Source organism: Trichechus manatus, unplaced genomic scaffold, assembly GCF_000243295.1.
Source record: "Trichechus manatus latirostris isolate Lorelei unplaced genomic scaffold, TriManLat1.0 scaffold00065, whole genome shotgun sequence".
NCBI lineage: Eukaryota > Metazoa > Chordata > Mammalia > Sirenia > Trichechidae > Trichechus > Trichechus manatus.
The window spans coordinates 9122010-9124062 of NW_004444001.1; the positions used below are offsets into that span (position 1 = coordinate 9122010).

Here is a 2053-nt window from a genome sequence, read left to right on the forward strand (position 1 = left end):
ATGAAAGCTTGGCAGTTCAAACCCACCAGCCACTCTGTGGGAGAAAGATGTGGCAGTCTGCTTCTCTAAAGATTTACAGCCTTAGAAGCCCTATGGGGCAGTTCTACTCTGTTCTATAGGGTTGCTGTGAGTCGGAACTGACTTGATGGCAGTGGGTTTGTTTTTTTTTGGTTAAATGTGATGACTTATGATTTCTTGTTAATGATGGTCCTTTTACCTTAAAAGTAAACATTTAATGTTATACAGAACATGCTCTTTGACCAATGTAGAACCAGTGAATTTTTACACAAACGCCAAATTGACGAAGTCACATTTTGTCTAAACTACCTTGCAAACACAAGTCTTCCAACCAATCATTCCTTACATTTGCAATCAGCTCCATGACACTGTTCTTCAGATACACCTTCTCTAATCGAGACATGCTGTTCCACCGAAACCTGGCCACCAAAAGGGAGAAAGTCAACAGAACCCATTAGAAGTCTTCTCTTCCGAAGAGATTAGCTTTGATTCCTGTGTTAGATTATGCTGGCAATTTCATCAGAAAATCGTACTTTTGATTTTGTACCCTTCAAAGAATGGACAAAAACAGTTTACATTTAACCAAAATGCTAGTAACAGTAAAATTCCTGGCAAGGGTTTTACATATGCAGCATTCCATTAATTGGAATCCACATAGGATTTATGCACAAATCAGCTTTCCCCCATGACTTTATTGAGAGACTGAAAGCAAATGTACATCTGGGACAATATAAGAATATAGTTGCTTTTCCAGAAAATATAATCTGATACCACCAACTACTTTACTATCCTGGTTTACAAAGTAATAATAGCACATTTCCAGAAAATCTGTGGCTAAGTCTTAAAACTGGACCTCTGTGACAGACTTTGAGGGTAGGAGACTCAAGTTAGAAGGAGCTTTTGGTTATTCACATATAATCTTGCTTTGATGTGCCATTCAGATAAGGTACACACTCAAATGTAAACAAAGAAAACCAAAAGTAATGTCTAATCACAAATTTATTTATACATTGCACACTTCTAAAAAGGCTTTGAGATCTGCTGGTATATAGTAGAAACTCAATAAATGCTGGCTGAGTGACTAGCAGCTAATATTTTTTGAATGCTTCATATGTACCAGGCATTTCATGTGGATGAAGGGTTCTCTGGAGGTTATGATAACTTTGGGGATTATTCCTTTTTCCCTTGAGGACTGCTCTTTTCTACTTACCTGAAGAACATCTAGGGAGCCCTGGAGGCGTCTGACTGCTAACTGAAAGGTCAGCAGTTGGAACCCACCAGCTCCTCTAAGGAAGACAGATGTGGCAGTCTGCTTCCATAAAGACTTACAACCTTGGAAAGCTGTGGGGCAGTTCTACTCTGTCCTACAGGGTCGCTATGAGTTGGAACCAACTTGACGGCAACAGGTTTTTAAAGAACATCTCTATGAGTTATCTAAGAAATAAAGATTTGCTCTCTCACGTACTTTAGTGGTAAAGTCCTAAAATGCCTTACTTGACAACATGTTCCAGGATCTGAAGGCCAAAATGCCTGACGATGGCAATCTGTGTTTTCTCAGCCAGCCTCAGGCCACAGGGGACACAGATAGGGCACTTTTCTTTAAACTCTTCACAAAACTGAAAGATGAAAAGTTAGTGTTTCTCTTGGGAGTTAAGAGAAAGTGGAGACTAAATAAGCTTCATTTTAAGAAATTCTAACCTGATCTAACCCAGATTAATACTATATGAATAAAGAAGTGATAAACATTTCTTTCACTTTGATGATTTCAGATTTTCCATGGTAGGGCCTTACTAATGTTAAAAAAAAAAAAAAAAAGACCTAAAGGAGTAAAAAACCATTTGTTAGAGATACACCCCAGAGGTATACAGAGGTGAAATGTCAATTTCTAGGATTTGTTAAATGTCAACAATCCTGCTGTATTTAGAACTTAATAGTGCTGAATTTAGGTGATGGGTATATGCAGGATCATTGTAGTATTATCTCTACTTTTCATGTCTGTTTTAAATATTCCATAACAAAAAACTAATAGAAACCA

General features: G+C 37.7%; 1 protein-coding gene across 2 annotated transcripts in view; it reads right to left on the bottom strand.

The window, feature by feature from the left end:
• Window positions 1-1801, bottom strand: part of XPO5 (exportin 5) — a 46631-nt gene extending 44830 nt beyond the window's left edge. The window contains exons 1-2 of one of the 2 annotated variants that reach the window (XM_023734230.1): window positions 1513-1801; window positions 365-437 (exon numbers count right to left, since the gene is read on the bottom strand). In XM_023734230.1, coding sequence (XP_023589998.1) covers window positions 365-421 — 57 coding nt within the window. In that variant the 5' untranslated portion in view covers window positions 422-437; window positions 1513-1801. Of the gene's footprint in view, window positions 1-364; window positions 438-1483 lie in introns of both variants that reach the window. The other variant, XM_023734231.1, reaches the window with a different exon arrangement.
• Window positions 1802-2053: the final 252 nt, after the last annotated feature.